The sequence below is a fragment of the Corylus avellana genome, chromosome 10, assembly GCF_965113065.1.
Source record: "Corylus avellana chromosome 10, dhCorAvel1.hap1.2, whole genome shotgun sequence".
NCBI classification, from domain to species: Eukaryota; Viridiplantae; Streptophyta; class Magnoliopsida; order Fagales; family Betulaceae; genus Corylus; species Corylus avellana.
In genome coordinates, this window is record NC_142499.1 from 9,830,454 (window position 1) to 9,852,739 (window position 22,286).

The window sequence follows — 22,286 nt, forward strand, 5'->3', positions numbered from 1 at the left end:
CTATTTTAGTTATTTTATATGTTTTCCATGCTTTTGTAGGCTTTTGGAAAATAAGGAAATAAATCTGGAAGATTTGGGCTTAAAGAGAGAATTTGGGAAAAGTTGGAGTTCTTGATAGTGCGATCGATCGCAGGTTCCCTACGATTGAGCGCACTACCAGAGAAGACAAGCAGCGAGTGCAGCCATGTGCAATCGTGCGCACACCAGAAGAGTCTCGATCGCACACATGCGATTGAGCTCACACGGGTTGCGATCCAGCGCACCCGTGCACTGGAGACACATCAGAGGCGGCCAGACTCGCATTCCTTCCTTATTAGGGTTTTTCAAGTCTCACTTGTAATATGACTAAACCCTACAAATTTTCTAGGTTTACTAGTGTGTCAAGGACTTCTAAAAGCCTATAAATAGACCTCTTAGCTTCTAGGAATAACTGTGGAGAAAGAGGCATAAGCTCTGGAAAGAAACTGAAGGCTAGATCAAGAGGAGTTTGGGTTTTTCTTCTCTTCCACCTGTTATTTTGTTATGTAGTTTATATTTTAATTAGGGCTAGATTGAAGCCCTAGTCATGACTATTTATGATTTCAATATTGGCGCCTTTGCGACAATTATATTTTGGTGTATTTAACTTGATTAATTCTTGTTATCTTGAATTCCTCATATATGTTTGTCTGATCAACATATGCATGTGGTATTGACTAGTTAATTAAATCAATTTGGATGACTGAGTCCTAGGTTTAATAAGAGTAACAAAAGAAATCCACACTAGGTTCTTGGGTTAATCAACATGGGGAACTAGGAGTATACACCCATGCCCTAGGCCTCATGTGTTTGTCGATTTCCATAGATTTATGCTTTCTTAAAGAACAACTTAGTATATACATATGCTAAATCATTTAAGAAAGAAAAGAATTAGACTATACACCCATGCCTAATTCGTTGCTTAGGAAAAATATATAGCTTAAGGAGTATACACCCATGCCCTTAGGTTGACAAACATTAAATATACCGGTATAATTGGTGCATTGGCATATTGTTATCTTAATTAGTGTGATTAGTGGTGGATATCAAAACCCTAATCCTTTTTTTAGTTTTAGTTTATCTTTTATTTTATTTCTTTATTTTAATTCAATTATGACAATTGAATTTTATTGGTTTGATTAAATAGGAAATTACTTCTAAACATAATTTATCAATTCTCGTGGGAATGATCTTGTATTTGCATGCTAAACTATTATTTGATTTTGTGCACTTGCGAGTAAAACGTACCAAATATTTGCTTATTAATTTAGTTGGATATTTGGCATAATAGGTATCCTCCCCTTACAAGCCGATTTTTAAGAGTAAGTTCTACTCAGGGTTTGTATCATTTGATATCAAAGCGAGGTTCCATCTCACGTGTTCGAGTCTTAGAGGGAATGACCTACGAGAGAGGGCTACCATGAACCTTAGATTCAGAAGCGTGGTAGTATATTACGATCTTAAGTTTCTCATATATCTTAAGTACAATCTTAATTATGATATATAAGTTCTTTGGCACTTTTTCCTTGAAAGTCGATTTTCAAAAGTGAGTTTTACTAAAAATTTGTATTATTTGGTTTCAAAGCTAAACATCACATATCAAGTTTAAATCATAGAGGGGGCGGCCTATAGAATAGAGAGGGCCATCGTAGATGTTGGATTCAGAGGCATGGTAATATGTTACGATTCTAAATATCCCATATGGCTTAAGTACAAACTTAACCATGCTTATATAAATTTTTGGACACCCACATTTTATAAGACGGTTTAAAAAATGAGTTTTACCCAAAATTTATATTATTTGCATTTTCTCACAAGACTATGTCAAATGGTACGAAGTATCAAATATAGTATCTTTTAGCTAAACATAGGAAAGAAAAAGGCAGATTTCTAAATATGAAAAAGAAATATAATGAAAAAGGCAGATTTCATCCGAAAGAGTGAAGGACCAATCCGACCAATTTATTAAAAACTAGCAAGAAAGAAAAAGCGCGTGGAAATAATGAGACAACTTCAAAAATAGGCCGTGATGGCACGTTGCTCAGAGTGCCGGTTGACATATTAGACAATTTTAAGAAAATATTAATTAAATAAAATAATAAAGTAATAAAATAAGGAATATTACGCGCGTAAAATCTGGGAGAAATTGAAACATCCGCCCCCGAACTCATCGTTGCCAGCGTTTGGGAAGCAAGAAAAAATAGTAAAGGGTTTTGGAGAGAGAGAGAAAGAGAGAGAGAGAATCTTGTTTCTTTGTACAATCCGTCTGAAACAATAACAAGTGTTGTTTTGGGTGTGCAGAGAGGCAGCTGGATTTTTATTTTTGATCCAACAACCTGTCTCTCTCTCTCTCTCTTTCTCATCACCTGCCTTTCCAACCTCCAGTTCACATTCACATGCATGTATTGTCTACAGAATCATAAGCCCAGAAAGCAAATTTTGGATTGCGTTTGAAGATTTTTGTGGGTTTCGTGTGATATATGCAATGGATGGCGAGGAGGAGAAAGTGGGGCTGTGATAATAGAGAGCTCTGTTGTGGTTTGGAAAGTGGAGCAGAAATCCTAATCTGGGTTCTGAGTTGTTCTTCTTCCTGGTGACATTATGGACCCGAATGATAAACCCCAGAGGTTCTACAAAGTTTGGAAGGGAAACAATGTGAGTTTCACTATCTCTCTATGTCAATTGGGTTTTGTTTTCAATGTTAACTGATTCTTTAGTTTATAAATTGAATTGCATTTTTTTTCTTCCTGTTTTCTATCTTTCTGGATGAATATATTAAAAATTACTCGATTTCGTTGTATTGGGTTCCATTCTTACTTGTTCGGTGTTTGATTTGTGATTATTTGGTTTTAGGATATGGATAGTGTTTTTATTTTGCTCGTTATGACTGATCCTCTGTTATTGATAACTGGAAATCTTGAAATTGTACTAGTTAGGGTGTTCTAGGTTTCGCTTTGCTAATGTGATTAGAGACAACAAAATGCAATAATCAACGCTGATTGTCGGATTTTTCGTGTTGTGGGTTCTATTTAATCAGTATAAAATTATTCAGGATTGATTATCATATGTCATCCGACCACACTACTAAAACATAACTACTGAAATTCCAGTATTTTGGTTTACCCCTAGAGATAAGGAAAGAAGAGTAGATCTTTAAATTCTCTCTTTTATTATTATTATTATTATTTTTTCCAATGTCTGGTTTGTCAAGGCCCAAGGGGGAGACGAAAGGAAAGGATTTGTGAGTAAAATAGCTGGGCCACCAAAATTTCCTTGAGAATAGGTGTAAGGGGGAAAAAAAAAAAGTACTAACACTAGGCTTTTCTTTTCTCTTCGTTTCTTTATTTATTTTTTATCTTGTAGAATGTGGACCAAAAGGAGTGTACTCTTTCTTTAACATTTTTTCCTTTTATTTCTTCTGCTTAACTTTCTCTTTATGAACAACAAAGAAAAATATTAGATTTTTTCAGTCTTTTCTTATCTTCCCTTTATTTTTTCTTGTAAAATGGGAACCAAACGGAGCAGAAGAGGGCTTTCATTTTTGGTTGTAATCCAGTTTACTTGACTTTAGTATCATGTCAGTGACGCTAATGAGAAGGGGGTGGGGGAAGGGAAGGGTTGCTTATCTAGTTAGTCTATTTTCTTATAACGTGCACATTTAAATTCCACTCATTTATGTATTTTTCTTCATTTCTTTCTTTTGTCATTTCATGATTTTATTGACAATTGCTGGTTTTGCTTGTTGGATTGGCAATTCAAAGAAGTTCTTTATATTTTCAACTGTTTATTTATATAAGTATCTTTCGTCTAGTGAGTTATTGGAGATAGCATTGACTATATTACAAGCTGATTATCCATAGGGGATTCTGTATTTACTTGATAATTAAAACACTATGTTTAAATCATCTCTCTCTCTCTCTCTCTCTCTCCTTTCTTTTCTACTGTTATTACAATTATGTTGACTGACCAGTAGATAGCAGAGAAATTATTTTAATGGTTATTATCTTTGTGTGTATATTGCCTGTAGTTAGAGGAAGAAAATAACAAGTTACTTCCTCTCTCTGTGTGTGCATGTGTTTGTTTTTGTCTGTCTGTTTGTGTGTGGATATGGGTTGTGCACAAGACCCTAAAATCCTAATTATTTGCACCAAGGCTTATCGAGTTGGTTTGAACATTACTAGGTCATGTCCCCAGAAAACAATAATGATAAGAATATTTGTTAATAGTATCACAGATGAATAAATAAATACTAATTAATGATAATTTATCATGTCATGCACAATATCTCCTGTCCCTCTTGCAGCCACGTTGTGTAGTTCAAATTGTAAAGTTTGGATTTATTGATCATATCTTGAGAGCACACCGATTTTACTGCTTTTTTTTTTTTTTTTTTGGTTTGCCAATCAGCACACCTGATGTCTGTGTATACTTTTGTTATATTTTCTCCTTCCACATTATGGGTGCTTAGAATTTCATATTTCTTCAGTCTCTTATTTTTAAGAATATCTTGGCCATGACAGCTGAGTAAAGTTTGTTAGTTTATTTACTTTTACTTGATATATTTTATATACATGTGTGTGTGTGTAGCATATCTGTGTTTGAAGCTTGTGCTCTGTAAAAGTTCTAGGGAATTGTCTTTAGGTTTATTAAAGAAGCTAGCTGTTTAAGCATGCCCAGTATTGTTGCAATATCATCAGAGATGCAGAACTAATATGGCATACTTGCACTTACAGTGCCTTTTCTTGGTTTTTTCAGAAATTTTTCTGCAGTGGGAGATTGATCTTTGGTCCTGATGTGGCATCTCTGTTTCTGTCCACACTCCTTATTGGTTGTCCTGCAATTGTTTTTTGTATAAGGATTTATTTTAATACAAAGAAAAATGATCATCTGTGGAATCCTGTATTGATTGTGGGCGCAATCCTTGGTATTTTGGTAAGTTTTTTTCTATTTTATGTTTATCTCCCAATCATGATTACTGTTTCCAAAACTATGCATGCCCAAACCCAGTCCTGTGTTGTTGTGGACACAATCCTCACTGTAGGGATGCCGCATGATATTTTCACAAGTGCATTGATTATTCAGAAACCACATGAATTTTAAATGAAGAGAAAAAAGTTACAGCCCCCCTCCCTTCCCCCAAAAGAAAGAAAAAAGCAGAAGAAAAAGAAAGCCCATAGAATGTGTTATCATTGTTTAGGCGGCATGCCAAGCTGGGGAGGCAGGGGTTATCCTCCCAAAACTGGCCAATTAGCCTTGGAAGGAGTCTACTTTGTTTCATTAGTATTTAGTTTTTGTACTGCAGTGCAGGAGCAGTTTTGTTATATTGTTGGATTTCAGAAAATTACTCTGATATAATTTTTCAACTTTCTGTAAATTACTACACATGTATCTTCTTCTTTAGGATATTGACTTTTATTCAAAACTTTGGATACTATCCATCAGACACAATGAAAATCAAGATGAAATTGTTGCAATTCCATGTTTATAACTGATTTTCCATTAGAGAATTGTTTCTTCATGCCTTTGTCTTGGTGCCTATATTGATAGCTTGTTTCTGCACTTACAGTAACAATGACCTATCAACTTTTGTGCAGGATTTAATATTTCTCTTCTTCACCTCTGGTAGAGATCCTGGAATAGTCCCTAGAAATTCAACGCCTCCGGAAGCGGATGAAACATTTGATTCAACTACACCATCTATGGAGTGGGTTAATGATAGAACCCCTCACTTGAAACTACCCCGAACAAAAGATGTGATTGTGAATGGTCACACCGTAAAAGTGAAGTACTGTGACACTTGTATGCTTTATCGCCCACCTCGTACTTCTCATTGTTCCATCTGCAACAATTGTGTCCAGAGATTTGATCACCACTGTCCCTGGGTTGGTCAGTGCATTGGACAGGTAAGTTCAATTTTTCTGTTTGCAGTTTTTCTTTCTTTCTTTTTTCCAAAGAAAAAGAAAAGGTTTAAGATTATATTCCGTGTTTATGTTACTCAATATTAGACCTGTCAACAAACTGAACTGATATACATCTATTTAAGGAAAAGCAAATTTGGTAAAGGTGAAAGGGGTTGCTGGCCATTACTTAGTCTTTTCGATATAATTTAATAATATAGGTTTATTAAGTCAAAAAGATAGGAATTTTCATTAATTTTAATTTCAGAGCAATGCAAAGGAAGCAATTAGAAGGCTGGTACATCAAATCACCAGGAATGCAATGGGTTGGATGTGGGAAAGGGAAAGTCCTCCTGAACGTATCCCTATTAGACATTTGATATCCTGACCTCATCCGAAACCCAATTTAGAAATTCTATCCTAAACCTATCCTACTAATAGTTGCAAAAGCTTCACCCACCAAAAACTTACCCACTTACTTCCATAGTACTTTTTGTAGAAAGATAAAATTGAATGATAAAAATCAAAGAAAGAAGAGAAAATGTACTTGTTGAGTTGTTTTGTCTAATCACGTCTATGTTGTCACATATTTTGAATGACCAAAAAATCATTTCATTCTGATTGATTTACACTTGTAGCTGTATACTGTTGAATCTTTTCTGAGTCTACTTTAAGTGTCGAAAATAATTGATGGATTGAAAATACTGTAGCAGTTTCCAAAATTGTTGGATGTTAGGAGGGGGGCTATATTGGAGTATGTTGAATGTTTGGAATTTCTTTTCTCATGCAATAATAGGGTATCTGGACTTCTGCTGGTAATGACCTTATTAAATGGAAATAAAGTTGGTTGTGAATGAACCTGGTATCAAAAAGTTAGTGAATCTACTAAAAAATAATTATGTGATTTTCTTTTTATTAATTATTAATATAAGCCTATACTCTTTTTTCCTTCGTCAATTTGATTCTCAATGGATATATGAAGTTTGAAATGATATTACCTAAAAGTCAGATTGTGTAAAGTGCGGTCTCTTTTTTGTTTGGGACAACTGCACCTCTAGCTCCTCCAATCACTCTTTGTTAGGGTATAGCTCCTCTGCAGACATTGTTTCATGTCAATTGTAAGGCTACCTAATTGAGCTGCTGTATACTGTCACAGGCCAAACACTTTTTTTCGAGCACTGGACTTGTGGCGCTTGTCTTGGACACCCACTGAGAATTTCACCCATTAGTTACCTTGCGAAAAGCACGCACATGCAGCCATAATTAGAATGTAGGGAAACAATGAATGCCCAATTTTAAGGCAGCAGCACTCTTTTCCTAATTAGACTACTAGTTTGTAATATGATGATAAATAGGGAATGGTATTTTATGGCAATACTAATTGGTGATCCTGGTGTGGCTTTCAAAGTGGTAAGAAAAGCATAATATGTATAAGAAAGATGCTGTAGTTAATTTACATGATATGAACTAGGAAATTGATGCTTCGAATTCTATTTGGTTTGCAAATGCTACTCAAATTGTTTCATCATACATTCTTCTGGAAACTAACAATACTTCTACATGTTGATCTGGTTGCAGCGTAACTATCGGTTCTTCTTCATGTTCATCTTAACATCAACCATCTTGTGTATACACGTGTTCGTGTTTTCTTTGATCAGCATTCTTAAAATTCTTGAAGAGAAAGGCAGTGTTTGGAAGGCTGTGCAACATGATATCCCATCAGATTTTCTCATAGTGTACTGCTTCATAGCTGTCTGGTTCGTTGGTGGTCTTACCGTTTTCCATTTCTATCTGATTTGCACAAACCAGGTAGCCTTATTACTTAAAATACGTAGAAACAAGTGATATAGACTGTATATTTTACTCTCTTGTGCTTCGTTATGTTACAGTCATATTCCTACGTAGTTATTAATATATCTAATGTCTAGGGTATGAATAGATTTATTAACAGATTATAGCATCTCTAGGGGATCTGTTTTATTTCGTTGTAAAACATTTTCCAGAAAGTATTTCCACGTTTACCTATATTTGGTGCAAATAAAAATCCCAACCCAACGGAAATATTTTTCCATTCAGGGGAAATTTACACCTGGATGGGCAGAAAATTTGTGTTTCGCACAACTGAATTCCCTCAAAGTTTAAGTAATTTTATGCCCTTAACAAGCAGTGCTTGAGTTACAACAATAATAAATAATAATCATATAAGAAGGTTATTAGGCTTCTCTTTATTCATCTTTTTCTTCTCTCTCTTCTATCGTTTTCTTAGGACTTTGTCTCTCTCTTTTCTTTCTTTCAGATCTCTCTCCCTCCCTCTCCACTGGGCCTGAAGTCCTGATATTCCTCCATTACACCCTCCGTGTAGTGGATACATAAAATGGCCTGAAGTTCTGATATAATTTAGGAATGGCTACAAATAAAGGCTAACATTGCATTTATATTCTTTGAAAATAACTTTAACAAAACATGACATTGACATTTGGAAGCAAAGGTATGATCATATGTACTTAGCTCACTCCTTAACTTCAAAAGTTCAACACTCTTCACTTAGCAAGCTCAGCAAACATTTACAATGATTACTATTGCTAACACTCTTGTAAACTATTCGTTCTTTTCCATTGTTTGACCCTCCTAAACATTGCTTTCCACACTAAGCGGTAGATCTGTTTTCTCCTCTTTAATTAAGACATTCATTTCATATTTCAAGTTCAATTCTTTTCTTTGAATGACCCTACTATGCATGTATGCTCAATTATTACACACAGATCATGCAAAGTGAGTTTATTCTCATTCTCTTTATAGTGTAGGTGTCAACATCACATGGATCTAGTCTTTATAGGGTTCTTAGGTAACCATAAGGTTCCCTAGATAATTCTGGTCTTTGGCCAGAAAGAGAGTTTTTTAAGGCCTCAAGGTTCAACTAGTGTGTTTGTGTGCGTGTGCTTTGTAATTCCAGCAACGTGTCAGCGAAGATCACTTCGTTGTAAACCCTACAAGTGTCCAATGATTGCATCGTTTGGACCATTAGAAAGGCAACCCAAAGAAAATTTATTCTAGGGTCTAATAATCGCAAACTATCTTTTTGAGAAAGGCCCTACAGCCACCTTTTTTGGTGACTGCAGTGCTGCAGAAAATTCTGGGGCAGCCAAATCTTAATGTTTGGTTACTACAATGCAATGCAACACACTGAATCACTCATACAACATGTTATGCCAATTTAAAACACTCAGGAAATTATTCAATCATGCTGTACAGACTATATTCATGTCAATTAAGAAAGAAATCAGATCCCACATGTTTCCTTTAGTGCTGGCAGCATGTATTGGAAGATCAAACATAAAGTTTAATTCAATTATTAATGTATTAATAGGTTTTTATTATGATTCTTATAGTAACATAACTATTCATCAATGGTAAGGCTTATTAGAATTCATACCTAAGCAAAAATCTACGAATAGACAAAAATCTGTTCTTTTGGGCAGCAACACTGTTCTGTGCAGGAAACAACCTCTTGCACTGATTTTGCAAGATTTAACATATTCAAATTAAGAAAAACACAAAGGAGATATTTTTCTCAAATTTGTGGAAAATGAGCTCTAAAAAACTCCATTGAAAACATTTGCATCTAGAAGCTGGACAGCAGTGGCAACTTCTAGGAATCAATTTTGGGGCTTATTTCGACTGTCCTGGTTGCAACCTTAAAGGATTTTGTTTGAAGGCTTTTAGGGTTTATCTTGGAGAGAGAGAGAGAGAGAGAGCTGCGTTTGTTTTCTTTTTGCTTTCTTCTTTTTTAAAACTGACGTGAGGCTTGGGGCTTAATTAAGCGGCTGATTTATAAAGTAACTTTAGGGTTTTAATTGACTAACAGCAATAAGGTAAACTGATAGCTGCTGCAGGGGAATTTTAGGGTTTTAGGGCTATTAGGGATTTTAGGGCAGCTATAAAATAAAGTTGGTTTTTTTTTTTTTTTTTTTTTTGGACATGTCCACACAAGAGGAGGGGAGGGTGATTCGAATTTCGAACTAATGACCTCCACTTCTTAAGGCGTGGTCCACAATTGATTGAGCTATCCCTTGGGGATAATGTTTAGGTAGTTTTACTTCTGAAATAAAAACACAGTTTCTTGAGGTAGGGTTGCAAGTAAAACTGTAAGCATTAAAACTAAAGTTTCCTTTCAAAAATAGACCTCTTTTATTTTTGAAATAACTTAGGAAAACAGCTCCTACAAAATAGGGATGTGTTAACATACAATTAGGACTTGTTTTAACAAAGAAAACTTTCCTTTTTGGGATAAAAGACAGCTGGGTAGATTTTGATAGGATTTAGACTTCAATTTTATTGACATTTTTGCCCCTTTTAAGTCTTTTTAATCCCTTTAACATATCCCTCTATTAAACCCACAAAATTAAAAGAGATAATTAAGGGAATAGCTACCAAACAAAAAAAAGAAAAGAACAAGCAACATCATAAAAATTACTCTAGGAGGTCTAGGGTTCTACAACAACACGATGTTATGGTGCCATCCCAATACTCAGTTGGAAACTATTATTATATGCGAACTTGATTAAGGAAAGGTATTGGATCCAACTTCTCTTAAAACCAAGAACGCACACCCATAACATGTCTTACAAAGTCTGAATAGTTCTCTCTAGCTGAACATCTGTTTGTGGATGGAAGGCAATACTAAATCTTAACTTGGTTCCCATCGCCTCTTCCTGAACCTTCCAAAATCTCAACGTGAATCAGGGGTCTCGTTTTGAGACAATTATTGTTGACACCCCATGCAATTTGACAACCTCTTGAACATATAATTGTGTCAGTTTCTCCCTCGAGTACCTTACCTTGATTGGAATAAAATGGACAGCCTTTGTCAATCGGTCTACCACCACCCATATGACGTCTTGCCCCGTAGGTGCCCTAGGCAACCCTACCACAAAATCCATGGCGACTTCTTCACAATTCCACTATGGCACGTGAAGTGGCTGAAGAGGTCTTGTAGGTCTCTGGTTCTATGTGTGCTATCCGGATGTACAATGTAGAGTGAACGGTGAGCTTCCTCCCTACTCTCTTAAACTCCTCATCATTCGGTACAAATAATTTAATCCCAAAACCTCAATATCCCATCAATCATGACGTAGAAGTTTAGTGCTTCCCCTTTATTGACATTGGCCTTAAGCATCACGAACCTTGGGTTCTTCTCTTGTGCCACCTTAATTCTCTCTACCAACATTAATTGGATTACCAATTTAGCCATAAATGTTGGTTGTCCCTCTTCCACAATCTCTAAGCTGAGCCTTTCTAGATTTAATTTGGGGTAACTTCACTGAAGACCCCTAAACTTTCATCCGATTTGACAAACTCACCTCAAACTTCAAAATCTCTCAATTCAGTTCCCTGAACATTCAATTGCAATTAATTTGGACCCCTCCGTCAAATTTTAAACGTTAAATGCCATTTATACCCTGGCTTTTTTATAAAATTCCAACTTTACCCTTAATTCCAAAATGTTTCTTTATTTAAAAAAAAAAAACAAAAATCAGGGATATTTTTGTCTTTTTTGTTATTTCTAACGGCTAAATTTGACGGAGGGGTTCAAATTGAGAGCAATTGAAAGTTTAGGGACTAAATTAAGAGATTTTGAAGTTTACGTGGGGTTTGCAAATCGAATGGAAGTTTAGGGGTCTTCAGTAAAGTTACCCCATTTAATTTTGATTGTGATCATCAAGGATGCTACCTCCCCTACTGATCTAGCCCACCACACTTGCCTTTCTTGGATGGTAGTTGATCGTGCAATCGTAATATATTATCAGCTCTTAACCATCTCCTTTGTCTCATTTTCAGTTCCTTCCAAATGAAGAAATACTTGAGACATTTGTGGTCTATGTATATCTCACACGGAAAAGACCACTGTCTACAGCTCCACAAATCATGAGTGGGGTAATTCTGCTCATAGTTGTTTAGTTGGCAGGAGGCATACGTTGCAAGCTTCGCAATTTGCATGAGGACACATCCCAACTCACTTTTTTTCTGCTAACCTAGCCTATGCTTTGGTGTAGATCCAAACCTAGAGCCTATATGCTACCGTCCTAATACATATAATTTCTAAGGTCTTTAGAGCCGATTACTTTGGTACCACGTTGTAACGCCCCTTAATTATTATGCAATATATAATAACTTAAGTGCACTACTATTGCACTTTGACGTTATAAATTCAACGAAATTAGCTATATATATATTGAAATTATATCCCTCAACAAATAACGCTTCATTTCATGTCATGGTTTTTCATAACTTTCATACCATTTCATAGCCTTTCATACTAGTGAGATCAGGCAGCTGAAATTGGATATGTCAGGTTTGACTAATACATTAATATAATTTTCTTTTTTTGATAAGTAATGTATTTTTTATGAAAAAGCGTAAGGCGCCCCTAAGAACAAGGCATTATTATACACAAGAGGCTCCAAACTAGTAGAAGAAACCCAAACAATACAGTAAGAACACCCACAAATCCACGCATCCGACTAGCCCTCAAATCCAAAACCCACATAACAACAAAGCCCAAAACCCCCCGAGGCGCTCAACGCTAGAAAGCGTGAGTCTTGCCTTTTCCTCACCTAGAGGATGTAACGTAACCTCTAAGGAGACATCAATCCCCTTACACGGATCCCCCATGAAAGTCCAGTCCAAACGGGTGGCAGGGGGGAAATCACTCAAAGGGCAAGGGAAATCTCTATCTTCCCCACCTCAGAAATCTCCATCCTCCTCTTCACTATCCACCAATTCCAAAGATGGACTGAATCCAACCAACAACTTTTGGGATTGGACCAAGCCTGTCACTGCACTAAAAGAGATAGGCGGGACACTTAATGCTGACACTGCCTTGGCGATCAAGCTATCATCCACTTTCAAAAATCTATTATCCCTCATCTTGCAGTTATAGCACTTCATGGGTTTAGAGGTGAGTAAAGACAGTGACAGCAAATCAAAAACCCGAAGCCTGAAGCCACGACACCTGACGAATCCTTCGGCCTAGGAAGCCCTCTTGGAGCCAACCCAGTATTCAAGACTACACTAGAGACCCTAACTGTAGGAACGGATGGAAGAAGGGCCATACCTGAAGCTTCCTTGCTTGGACCCAAAGCAATCGGCAGGGACAGAGGGTTGAGAAAGCCACATGGAAGAAGACTTTTCACCAGTTTAGGGTTCCCTCCATCATTGGGCCGAGTCTCCACAATAGATGATGCCGAAATCTGAGATTCTAATGTTATCTAGATGAATATCGACGACAAGCTTGCTGTCCAAGGAACGTCGACGACACCAGAACTCGCCAGGGTAGACCCAATAGAGACCCCTTCCAAAACCTTTGGGACCAGACCAACCATCAAACGAGCCTTTGTCACATCCTCTATCAAAGTCTTTGACGTCCCTAGGACCAAACCAATTGTCAGTGGAACCTTTGGCATATGCTTTGTCAAAGTCTGATGTTTCTAGAGCCGGGTCAGACCTGGACTTGATAATGGAACTGGGCTTAAAAGGCCTTTGGAATAAAACAGGAGTTTGGACTTGGACTTATGAAAGGGATAAAGCTTGGGCTTGTGTGCTTGCCTAAAGGCCCAAAGACCCTTCTTGCGCCCAATGGGCTTACGACCCAACCCAAGCTTCACCAGCCTAGCCAAAATTGAAGCCATCACCCGATCCAAATCCCCTAGCACCTTCTCAAGACCACCCTTCTATGCCCAAAGGATTGAAAACAGGTCCTCCTTTGTGCTCTGCACAACCCTACCCCCATTTGTAGCATCACGTGATGAAACGTCTGTGGCATAACCAGACAGATCTCCATGAACTAAGACATTAATATAATTACTTGTCTAAAAGTCACATCTTTACAACTTAAATGCATACATAACCCAAAAGTTGCAAAATATGTACCTTCCAACTATATTGGTAGATCAAACTACAATGCCAAGGCAGACCAAAATCTACACAGTACAAAATACCCTCAGGGAGCGTGTCTACCCTCTACTCTATCTGCTCATCCCCTAAGTCGGCGTCCTCTGTAAAATGCAATAATAAAACATGTTTCATAGTTCCTGTTCCCATTTCAAGTCAAGAGATAGATAAATAAACACATCCCTTTGCACGGCTAAAAACTAAAACATCATATCATATTTAACTTGCAAAGTAAATTGTCATAAACATATCATTACAATCATCATATCATCTTATTGCTTTTCCCCGTAGCCATGCTAGGACATTTAACACATGTACCATTGAGGTTGGCGCGTCTCATATGTCGTACGTAGCCCATCTTGTGGCCACAGGATGGGTGATCATGGCTTCACGTAAACATCCTTCACTATGATGGCTTACTCAAGATAGAATTTACAGAGGTAATATCCAACTTCTTATCGCCTGGTTGCGTTGTGCTATCCCTATTCTTATTTATCACGCGGTACTGGTGTCATAATTAAAAGCTATGGCACATGCTCACACATACATTTAACATTTAATCATTGTTTTCTTAAACATTTCATTTCCTTTCATTTCATAACTTTCTGTGTAATTTCATATTGTGAGTACGTGCCACTTTTTACCTCATACTATAAATTTAGCTTTCATAAAAATAAAAAAAAATCCATTTTTCATTCTACATAACATATCAATTTCATACATCAAACATAACATACAACATATATGAAATTTATGGGCTCGCGTCAAGTAATAAAAGCACATCATTTCATGCATGTTAAAATATTCAATAAATTTGCAATTTATCATATAATAAAAGGCATCATTTTATACACACTTAAATATCCAATTTTATTTGCAAATTTATCATGTAATGAAAATTTTTTTTTTAAAAAAAAACATTATTTCATGCATTCTAAAATATCCAATTTAATTCCAAATTTATGGAAATAAACTTTTACATCATTCCGGAGCACGTTTACTTCGTTTGCTATATCCCTTGGTTCCTCTTTGTCCGCAGTGTTTCGTTTGTGGTCTACAAACCGCAGTGTTTCGTTTGTGGTCTACAATTAATTCTTTCTTGTTAGTCGAGTTTTTTCTTTTAACTTAAAATTAAACACCTAGTCCCTCTATTCGTCCTCTCATTTAAAAACCTCTTTTTTTTCTTAACCATATAGGTCTCTCTCTCTCTCCCTCCCTTACTACTCTCTCTCTCCACCTCACTGGCTGTGCTGTTGCACAACCCAATCCCTCTCTTCTCCCTCTTCAATCTCCCCTTCTCTTATACTTCTCTCTTCTGTTTGGGGTGGCGTGCACCATGGCTGTGCCGCCGGCCACCCCACTCTCCTTTTCCTCCCAACTCGCTTCTTCCCTCAATCCATCTCTCTCTCACTCACACAGAAACTCACACTTTCTCTAACAAAATCCCTCCTTCAAACACCATTCACACCCAATCATCAAACAAAAAATCTGGAAGAAGGGCACGGTGGGGAATCACGGTGGCGCGTCATGACAGTGGTGGCGGGAGACAAAGAGTCCATAGGAAAGTGGCTCTAATACTACGAAAAGCTTATGCTAAAATTTAATCGATACTGTAAGCGGAAGCTAGAGAAACCACCACTGGAAAGTGCCCTATAAGGCAGGTCTTGATCTTATTGACTTGATTTATTTGTGTTAGAGATGAGTCTATTTATAGGGAAGTAGGGTAAGTGAAGTGACTTAAGAAAGGTAAATACTTAATAAAGAAATTAACACAGATAGAAGATATCTTATATTCTGACAGATTTTAGCAAGGCTCTGTCATTAACTTAAAAAACAGTTCTGTAGCTTCTGTATTGCATTGAAATGACTAAGGTTGCCTCCATTTCCTGATTTAAGTGCTACATCACCTAGTTTAATTGGATCTGGTGAAGTAAATATATGGTCAGTCATATTGTCAAAGTTAGCTCCTAGTGAATATACAAATATAAGTTCAAATCTCTGTTAATTTTGTCCCAACTATTTGAATTGTTATACATTCTAATAAATCATATACGGCGAGTTTTCTTTCTACCTAAATCCACCTTACATGTCATCTCATTTGTCACTTACGAAAACCATGTTAGTCCCAAATGTATTGTATACCACAAGAGAAGTACCAATGCTTGATCCCGGTTATGAAAGCTTGGAGTTGCATACTCTTAACTGCAAGGTCAAGGGAACCTTGATAAATTCTTGTAATTGAGGATTAATCTTCTGTCATTTTGTTCTTATTACTTGCTACCCACAAAGTCTCCCAGTCTTAGAGATGTGATTCTTTTTAATTCTGTCATCTCTTACTGTTCGAATCTGCATCTTGTTGTCTGTGTACATTGTTTTATAAGCATATACTTTTGTAACTGCACGATTGACCATGGATTCTCTTATAAATAAATGTCCTATAACCATTTTTCAGTTCTAACATAACAATTCATAGTGTGTTTTATTTTGTGAGTAACGTGATTTTTGAAGGAAATAGAGAGAATAAAATTTTCCTTACCAAGCCTTAAAGAGAGTACTCTCTCTTACAGGTTTCAAAAGGACTGCTCAAGGCTTCTTCTTATTAGTATCATGTATCTCAGATATTGGAGATTCTATAAATTACATCTCTTTAAAGTTATCTTAGAATCAATATTTGTATTTGTTTCAGGATACATTATCGGAATAGGCCTTTTATTGTGGAAATTTGTCCATATTTTTTATTGTGTGCCTTCAGGAAATTACGTAGAATTGTATACTTGGTTTTCAAAATAAAATAATAATTAAATTGCAAGAAAGACAATGAGATTTATCCTGTTTTGTCAGGCTGATTTCCAAGTTGCAAATCTATTTTGTGCTACTAAAGGGGTCATCATGTGCCTCACCTATAAAAAATAAATAAAAAGGGGTCATCATGTGCCTTTTCATAGACATTTTCACTACCGCGTGCTTATCTAATGTGTTTTTATTTGTTATTTTTTCTTTCTTTATTTTTTTGCAAACACGAACAGTCACATATATCTGCTTCTTCTTTTTTAAGGGATTTTCTTCAGATGTAATGGATCATAATTCTTTTATTAATTCTAATAAATCAATTTTGATATTTGTTTTACTTCAGACAACTTACGAGAACTTCCGCTACCGATATGATAAGAAGGAGAACCCATATAACAAGGGAATGATGAAGAACCTCATAGAGGTTTTTTTCTCTAAGATCCCCCCTTCTATGCATAAATTCCGGTCATTTGTGGAGGAAGAACATATAATGGTGGCATCTGTGACTCCAAATCATGGGGAAGCTATTATTAGCCCAAAGGAGAAAATTGACATTGAAATGGGAACTAAGTGTGCCGAGGGCGGTGATTTAAAACTTCCAGGAATTTTGCGACATTTGGACTACAGTGATTTGGAAGATAGTATGAAGAGCGTGGAGGAAGAACGAAGAGCCGCTTTTGATCCAGTCCTGCCTGTTGAGCAAGGATCAAAACAATGTGTTCAAAGCTCCACTGATGGAGATGGAGTGGGAACGTTTATCCAAAGATCCTCTACTGGTGATGGAGCTGGAGTGTCTGATCAAAGCTCCACGGCTGCCAATGGAAGTGAAGCATTTGAGGGAACCGATGATGGAAATAACCTGCACCAAACCACAACAGCACCAGTTTTTCAAGCATAAAGGTTTTTTGGTCTTTCCATTCTGAATTTTCAAACTTTTGTTTTTAGGGATAAATACAAAAAAGCCTCCTGCACTACCACCCATTTTCAAAAAAGTCCCACAAATTGACTAGTGTGACACTTAGATATATCAAACTATTATTTCGTGGCAAATGAGCCACTCCGTTAGGGTTTGCCGTTAGATTAGATGGAAAAGTGGTCACGTGACTACTTTTTTTGTATTTATTTATTTTTTTTCATATAATCTCAACAAGTTTAACTTACTAGTCATTAATTAAGCATTTAGCCATGATAAATGGTAACAGCTGGTTTGGGTGCAGGACATTTTCTGTGGCTTATACACCTTGAAGCAGATGGGGATGATTTGTTGTTTCTCTAGTTGCCGTAGTTGGTTGCTTGAAAAGGCTGTGAGTTCCCAAATATTGAAGTTGAATACATGCTCAGGGGCATTTTTTTTATGCTGGAAAAGAGGAGAGGCTGGCATAGGATTTTTCATCTCTTCATTATTAAGTTCAGACCAAGTTTGTTATAAGCTGTAAATGTCACATGCACTATTCCAAATAATGCGGAAACCTTCAACAAAATGGCGCCGGCAACAAATGTATAATGATCTCAACATTTGTGTTGTAGGTTTTCATTTTCCTTTGTGTTCTTCTTTACCACTTTAAATTACTCATGTTCAAGGTTTTTCTGTATTTGGCTGGAGTTGAGTATATATATCTGATGAACTGGACTGACTTGTATTTATAATAATGTGCAATATTCTTTTTTTGTTCCCTTTTTTTTTTTTTGCATATCTCCAGCTCTAAAGATTTAGATTGAAGGATCTTCATTGTATCTGATTAGATTTGTTATCGATGTTCAATTAATCGTCATTTCTGATATATTGACTGGACACATGTCATAAGTGAATCGTGATAATAGATGTATGCCCTCGGTGTTGGTAAACAAAAATCGTGATAATAGGTTTTTATACAACTTTAAAAAAACAAATCGGTCATTCGATTTGCAGGTAAGGGTATGGGTTTTAAGTATTTTGTATGAAAAAAAGGATAAGAGAAGTACAAATAAAAGTCATCTTTTTATCTTACAAAAAAAAAAAAAGTCATCTTTTTAGTCCATACAGACACCTTTGAGACACATTATTATCCGGTAGAAGTCAAGAAAAGAGAAAAAGATCAGAGCTCTAGGAGATTACATCAATTGTTGTTCAAACATGATCTACAGACTTGGAAAGAAGGTTATTCATAATAGGGCGTGCCTTACACATGGCCTCCAGTGCCACAGTTTTAGGCATGGTGATTCCATTACCTTCAGCCATATCTACTTTTTCCTTGCCAACCCTTTTCCACTCAAAGCACTGAATCAATGACCCCAAAGCTAATCCCACCGTTCGTTGGGCTAGCCCTGACCCTGGACATGCCCTCCTCCCCAGCCCAAATGGCATCAACTTGTGTGCCTCTGTCTCACCGCACTCAAATCTCTCGGGCTTAAAGCTGGCTGTGTCATCCCACACCTTGGGGTCTCTGTGTATGGCCCATGCATTCACCAATAACATTGTGTTACGTGGAACATCGTATCCTCCGATAATACAATCATCAGAGGCCATGTGGGGTACTAGTAGTGGGGCTGCAGGATATAATCGAAGGGTCTCCAAAATTATCCTTTGTAGGTAACATAGTTTAGAGATATCTGGTTCATCCATCAAATTCTCTTCCCCAATTTGACTGTCCAACTCAGCTCTAGCCTTCTTCAATACGTCAGGATGGTTGAGCAGATTGGACATCGCCCACTCTAATGTCACTGCTGAAGTGTCAGTTCCGGCAAGTAGCAAGCTCTGCACAGTATACATTAGAAAAAGGGTTAAACAGGAAAAATGGACTGATCATTGGGAGTATAGCAGCTATAATTGAGCAAGATTTTATAACATGGTTTAGCTAATTCAATGTCACGGCCGACACTTTATGTGCATCTATATATACAAATGCCCCAATTCCCATCCATTAAATAAAAATAGCCCCATAATAGATATGTACACATACATGCATGAAGCCACGTTTCCCATAATTTTATACTAAAAATTATAATAATCCTATTTCCACTTATCTGGAAAAACATAAGCGGGCGCTAAAACTTACCAAAATAAGGGCTTTGATAATTTGGTTCGTGTAATAATCAGGCTGTGATTTCTGCAAGGAAAGCAGATGGTCGATCATAGTGTTTCCCTCCTCCTTACCCTTCTTCTCGTCAATAAGAGCTTGCAAGAAGGCATCCATCTTCTTGGCAAGCCTCATCAGCCTCTTCTCCAAACCCCCATGATCAATCCACCGCAAAATGGGCACGAATTCTTGAGGATTCGACGCCCCTGCTGATGCTACAACCTCTATCATCATCTTCTTAAACCGTCTCGCTTCTTCCTCGTTCTTCACCTCCTCTCCGTACCCGTAGTACCGCTTCCCCGCCACCATTCTCATTATGATGTTAAAGGTGAGGTCCGAGAACATTGATTTCAGCTCCACCTTGGTGAAATCTTGGGACGAGTTGCGACCCAGTTTGTGCAGTAAGCGCTTGATCTCGTCCCTTCGGATGCCCAAGAACATGTTGAGGCGGGGGGTGGAGAAGATCTCGAGCGCGCTGATGCGGCGGAGGTTGCGCCAGAGGTCGCCGTAAGGGACTCCTACCACGGTGCTCTGGTTGTAGCCGACAATCTTGGCCACGAGGGAGGGAGGACGGTTGGCTAAGACGATGTCGTTCTTGGTGAAGCATTCCTCGACTGCAGAAGGGGACGAAACGATAACCACGAGGCGGGAGCCGAATCGGAGAGAGAAAATCTGGCCGTATTTTTGAGAGAGGCTGTGGAAAGTCCGGTGAATGGGCTTTTTAACGAGATGGAGATGACCGAGAATTGGGAGAGAAGGTGGGCTGGGAGGGAGGTGTTTCGGTGTTCTTCTTTGAAGGTAGATGATCAGCTTGAAAGCAACGGCGACGAAGAGAAGAGAGAGGGATGAGTAGAGAAACACCATGGCTTCCATATTTGCTTCAGTGCTTCTTTCTGATATTTGATATTGAAGACGACAAAAACTGATTTGGCATGTTTTATATGTATCACGTGCTAAGACAGTGAGGCCTCCTCAAAACCTCACGCGTCAGTGAGTGCGTATGCATTTGTTTTATTTGCTTAATATATTTGATCTTTCGCCATCGACTACGTGTCGCATTGGCTAGCCGTCGATTTTTTTTATATTTATGGTCCCTTCAAGACCTCTGTTTTTTATTTTTTAGTGAATAAAATACTGTTTAAGTTAACAACTAAACCTTCTACAAACAAAAATGGACTATAATCTAATCGAGGCTTCTTATCCTCTTTCGCTTTTGTGGATTGACACCAAATTGAACCAATAGACATGAAAAAGCACATCAAGGTTGTCTCTATATATAAGCCGAGTGTCACCAAAACAGTGCATGTGTGATTTCTCTTTTATTTGCTTTATCTTGGTGTTGCCTAACAAGTAGCTTAAGAGTAAACACATACGTGGCCAAACCTGAGTGGCTGAGTTTTTTTTTTCTAGCTAGATTGATAATATATTAAAAGCCACGGCAAGATCAGGAATGATGCCGAACATAATATAGCAGTTTACATAAACCTCAACACAATCGAGAGCTCTTGACAAAGTGGAACAGAAGAAAGTTGCCATGAGACCTGAGTTCTTGGCGTAAAAAATAAAAAAGCCAGGTTCCCAGTAGGGTCCACAGGGTCCAAACCCTATAAATTATTCATTGTAGACAAAAATTACTTCAAACACGGGGGACTTTGGTGTTAGCTTCCCTTGTTTGGTCAAGCCAAACACGTTAAATGTTTGATGTAAGTGAAGAGTGAATTAATGGAGTCAAAAAATTCAACTCTCATAATTTTTATAAAAGTTTAATCAACTCAACAAATCTATAGGAAGATTTCATTGTTTACCTAGAGCACCGTAGCGTAAATTAGTTAATTTATTCATTAAAAAAACTCACGTTTTTCATATTTGTTTATATATAAGTTGTTTTTGTCTTCTTTTTTTTTTGGTGTGTTTGGTTGTCGTGTTGAGGGGTGCGATATATATGAAAATGGTGGAGATGTTGTCCGAAAGGGAGAGAGAGAGTTGAAGGGGGGGTGGGGGTGGAGATATTAAATGTATGGGCATTTAATGCACTACTATCATTAAAATTTTTGGACAATATTACTATTCAAAGCATACTAAACGAAAAAATTGAAAAATTTTGAAATAGAGAGGATCCATTTCCTAGGAGCGTCCAGGCTCAATGAATTTTTAGCAAATGCTTTTGATCGAGTTTGTAAATGCTCTCGATTATTTATTTTAATAGTTAATGAATTTTTGGGGGTTTGTGCACGTTTTATAATGGGGAGTATTTTTATGCATTCACGCACTTCACCTCTCCTTGTAGGGGCGGTATGCAAAGAACTTTCTATTTCTTTATATATTTAGTATTATTGAATATAGAAGATGATATTGTGTGTATAGAATAGATGAGAGGATTAGAGAGATGGATAATGACCGGGACCAATTGGACGAATGCAAGGGTACATATTATTGAGTCTTCGACATACTCTGTTATTTCCAAAGTAACAGATTATAAACAAGCTAAATAGATCTTTTTTATTAATCTCTTCTATAGTTTGGGCTTATAAAGTCATACTGATTGCTAACTACTTTGATAGCTAAGTCCAACTAC

General features: G+C 37.1%; 2 protein-coding genes and 1 pseudogene across 3 annotated transcripts; 1 reads left to right on the forward strand and 2 right to left on the reverse strand.

Moving 5' to 3' along the window:
- The first annotated feature begins 2,184 nt into the window (after positions 1–2,184).
- Positions 2,185–18,335, forward strand: LOC132191357 (putative protein S-acyltransferase 4). Of its 2 annotated transcripts, none has more exons than XM_059606321.1 (6): positions 2,185–2,673; positions 4,752–4,950; positions 5,613–5,921; positions 7,494–7,724; positions 16,999–17,555; positions 17,873–18,335. In XM_059606321.1, the coding sequence occupies exons 1-5, from the start codon at positions 2,630–2,632 to the stop codon at positions 17,551–17,553; spliced, it is 1,338 nt and encodes a 445-aa protein (XP_059462304.1). In that variant the 5' UTR covers positions 2,185–2,629; the 3' UTR covers positions 17,554–17,555; positions 17,873–18,335. The 2 variants fall into 2 exon arrangements, with proteins under 2 accessions (XP_059462304.1, XP_059462305.1); XM_059606322.1 differs by having other exon boundaries at positions 4,774–4,950.
- Positions 12,344–13,603, reverse strand: LOC148583331 (uncharacterized; annotated as a pseudogene).
- Positions 18,336–18,648: 313 nt separating the features above from the next.
- LOC132191356 (cytochrome P450 81Q32) lies at positions 18,649–20,610 on the reverse strand. The gene is made up of 2 exons (XM_059606320.2): positions 19,691–20,610; positions 18,649–19,389 (listed from the first exon to the last, which is right to left on the reverse strand). The coding sequence occupies exons 1-2, from the start codon at positions 20,582–20,584 to the stop codon at positions 18,763–18,765; spliced, it is 1,521 nt and encodes a 506-aa protein (XP_059462303.2). The 5' UTR covers positions 20,585–20,610; the 3' UTR covers positions 18,649–18,762.
- Between the last annotated feature and the right edge of the window lie 1,676 nt (positions 20,611–22,286).

Bases quoted from the DNA above. Each gene is read 5' to 3' on its own strand.
- LOC132191357 (XM_059606321.1), top strand. From the start codon at position 2,630: ATGATAAACCCCAGAGGTTCTACAAAGTTTGGAAGGGAAACAAT. The intron at 4,951-5,612 runs GTAAGTTTTTTT...ACTTTTGTGCAG, and splicing joins GCGCAATCCTTGGTATTTTG to GATTTAATATTTCTCTTCTT. The intron at 5,922-7,493 runs GTAAGTTCAATT...ATCTGGTTGCAG, and splicing joins TTGGTCAGTGCATTGGACAG to CGTAACTATCGGTTCTTCTT.
- LOC132191356 (XM_059606320.2), bottom strand. From the start codon at position 20,584: ATGGAAGCCATGGTGTTTCTCTACTCATCCCTCTCTCTTCTCTTCGTC. The intron at 19,390-19,690 runs GTAAGTTTTAGC...TATACTGTGCAG, and splicing joins TTATCAAAGCCCTTATTTTG to AGCTTGCTACTTGCCGGAAC.